This window comes from Zingiber officinale, chromosome 7A, assembly GCF_018446385.1.
Source record: "Zingiber officinale cultivar Zhangliang chromosome 7A, Zo_v1.1, whole genome shotgun sequence".
Lineage (NCBI taxonomy): Eukaryota > Viridiplantae > Streptophyta > Magnoliopsida > Zingiberales > Zingiberaceae > Zingiber > Zingiber officinale.
Genome location: NC_055998.1, coordinates 50748662 through 50751691, shown reverse-complemented (window position 1 = coordinate 50751691; position 3030 = coordinate 50748662). Strand labels below are relative to the sequence as shown.

At 34.8% G+C, this 3030-nt stretch overlaps 1 protein-coding gene across 1 annotated transcript; it reads left to right on the top strand.

Annotated features, from left to right (window-relative positions):
* Positions 1 to 1710: 1710 nt before the first annotated feature.
* On the top strand, positions 1711 to 2226 carry LOC121999377 (dirigent protein 2-like). Its single transcript, XM_042554066.1, has one exon. The coding sequence runs from the start codon at positions 1711 to 1713 to the stop codon at positions 2224 to 2226; it is 516 nt and encodes a 171-aa protein (XP_042410000.1).
* The last annotated feature ends 804 nt before the right edge of the window (positions 2227 to 3030 follow it).

Here is a 3030-nt window from a genome sequence, read left to right as displayed (position 1 = left end):
CAATCCATAATTCATTCCAAAAGTTGGCATCAACCATTTTGGGATGAAAAAATTTTCGTCCCTGATTTTGTCCCAAAAATTTTTGCAACGAATTTTTTTTTTAAAATTCGTCCCCAATTTTGTCCCAAAATGTCTTATTTTTTGTAGTGTTAATAGACTAGATTGTTTACAGGAGTATTTTGTACCTATAAAGTTTGTTATTAACTAAGATTATACTTGTATTTCATATATAGCTCACATGTATCGCAAGCGGAAGATTGTTGGATATTATTATCCTATTAAATGAGCTTATTTATAAGTTGTACATATGAATACGAACCGAACTCGTTTAGGTTATTAAATTTCGGGTTATTGCATGTGAGTTTAATGTGTAGAATCCTTTAGCCCGATCCGTTATCATCTATGGGCCGATAACAGATTAGATTGCACATATAAGGGAGAGATCCCTAAGGGTTTAGGAGATCATCTTTTCAGACACATCTCTTTGTTCCCCATTAATGAAGAGAATTCAGCGTCATCAGCCTAAGCTCCTTGGAAGACCTCTCTTTGTTTGTTTCTATTTCTTCTTCTTCATCAGGGATCTTTCGGATGATACTATACGACGAAGGCAATGATTCTTCAATCAGGTTCCTTGTCACTTTTGGTTTATGCTTTCACGTTGTTATGTCATGTTTTTGTTGAAACAAGATTCATACTCAAGATTCATACTCAAGTTGTACTTCCTATTTGAATTCTTATTCGGTTCTTAGAATCCATGTAGCTTAGAGATTTACGAGAACTAACACAAGCTTCTCTCCTTGATCAGCATCCCATAACCCTTCGCGACAAACCTCTTATATCACTTTTATATTGTTTAGTAACCCAGGTGACCCACATTTCCTAAATCAAATTTCGTTCGAATTTGCACATCAGTCCGACTCAAAAAAGGGACTATTGTATCATCTGATTCTACTCCCATTTCTAGACTGACAGATCCAAGATATAATAACCCGTTATGACTTGGGAGCTTACCTCTATGAGTATAAAAATAAGAATGGTAAAAAAGAAGATACAACGGGTAACTTTTGACTATTCATCTACTTCATCCATTTTCATTCATTCTCAACTTAGTGCTGAATTAATTAATCATTGGAGGGTTCACGCCGGCCATGCCGCCTACTGATGGCTATTGATGTATAGGTTCCGAAGTAATAAGCCATTCGGATGGAATAAAGTTCTACTGAATTCGGACGCATAGAAAGGTACATTCGGCGCGGGATAGGAGCTGTACGCGATCAACATCATCATCCAACAACAAAACACTCAAAGAATTAATTGATCATCATGGACAATGACAAAATTACCTGAAAAATCTTTCAAAAAAATAAATAAATAAAATACTTTCTAGATATATATTTCAATAGTCAACGGGAAGGAAAAGCTTGAGTTATAAATTGGAGATGCACGGCGTTCAAGTGCTATTGCAAACCAAGATGGCGGTTCCGGAACGCTGTCCTTTCTTCTTCACTTTCAAAATAAAATTTAAATATTCATAAAACCTTTCGCGTTCTAACTAATTTCATTAATTTATTATTGTACTCATTAGAAATATCGTTTCACTTTCTAAACCACATTTGATTTTACTAACTAATATCGATATATATATATAATCTATTAATTAGCTTATTGGTTTATTTGTTCCTTCATGCCTAGCTTATTTGCATGATGAAAATGGCCGTCTCATCTCCATCCTTTCTCCTCTTCATCATCCTCTCTTTAGCTGTCGTCGCCTTCCCCCAGCACCGCTCCACCCACCTGCACTTCTATGTCCTATCACGCTTCTTTGGATCCCCCAATCCGACTGTCACGTTTTCGGTGATCCTGCACCTGGAATCCCCCATGGAGGGCTTCGGCAACCTTGGGGTGTTTGACGACATTATCATCGCAGGGCTCGACCCAAGCTCTCCAGTCATCGGTCGGGTACAAGGGTCCACTGCTAACACAGATTTGACTGGTCATAGTTCAACTTCAACTATAAACTTGGTGTTCACTGCCGGGGAGTACAACGGGAGTTCGTTGATGGTCTTAGGGAGGTTCCTGATGGGGGGTATGTCAGATCGAAGCATCATCGGCGGCACTGGACTATTTCGCCTAGCGAGGGGCTACATCCTGAGCCAAGTAGTCAATGTCACGGGCACAACAGTGATTTTCGAGTTCGATGTTTATGTCACAGACCATGAGTATTAAATATAATCATCAATTAGACATCGAAAGTAAACATCGCTGTTTCTTTAAACATCTTAGTGTGTCACATCGCGAGCTCCTATCCTTGTGTTATTGTGAGCGATCATTTTAGAGAAAATGAATTAAGTCGTTGATCATGAGCTATTTGAAGCACTAACGAAGCTGGCCCGGTGATCTACTCGGGCTGTGGGTCACGAGCACCAATACCAATAAGACTCATTAAAATAAATAAATCATGATCAAACTTCACAATACTTGCTCGTTAACTCATGAATATGTTCGTTAGTAATTTCATGAATTAACTTTTAAATGAAAAATAATAATAATTTTGATATTGAATTTATAGATTTTACACTCTACTTATGGAAAATATAAACAAATATATTAAATTTATGCTTATGAAAAATATAGACAAATATATTAAATTTATTTATTAGAATAAAATTATAAATTTTAATAAAAATATTATAATTTTTTCTAAATATTTAATTTAATTTTTAATGAATATTTAAATTTATAATTTATATTTTATATTTATTAAACTTATTTAGGTTCGATAAAAGCTCATAAGTAATGAATATATTTATTAAATAAAACTCTAGTTTGACTCGATTATAAATGAGCTAAATTCAAATATTCAAAAGTTCAGCTCAGCTCAATTACATCCTTAGTCGTCAGCTTCTAAATTGAAATACTTTTTTTTTTGTTACCTTTTGTTTGTCAAATTCTATCTAAGGCATAGTCTTCAATTGAGCATTCTTTAATTCCTAAACTTCTTTGCTAATTGACATTGAATCTAATATCATA

What these genes read in the sequence shown, in the direction of transcription:
- LOC121999377 (XM_042554066.1), top strand. Translation starts at nt 1,711, where the DNA reads ATGGCCGTCTCATCTCCATCCTTTCTCCTCTTCATCATCCTCTCTTTA.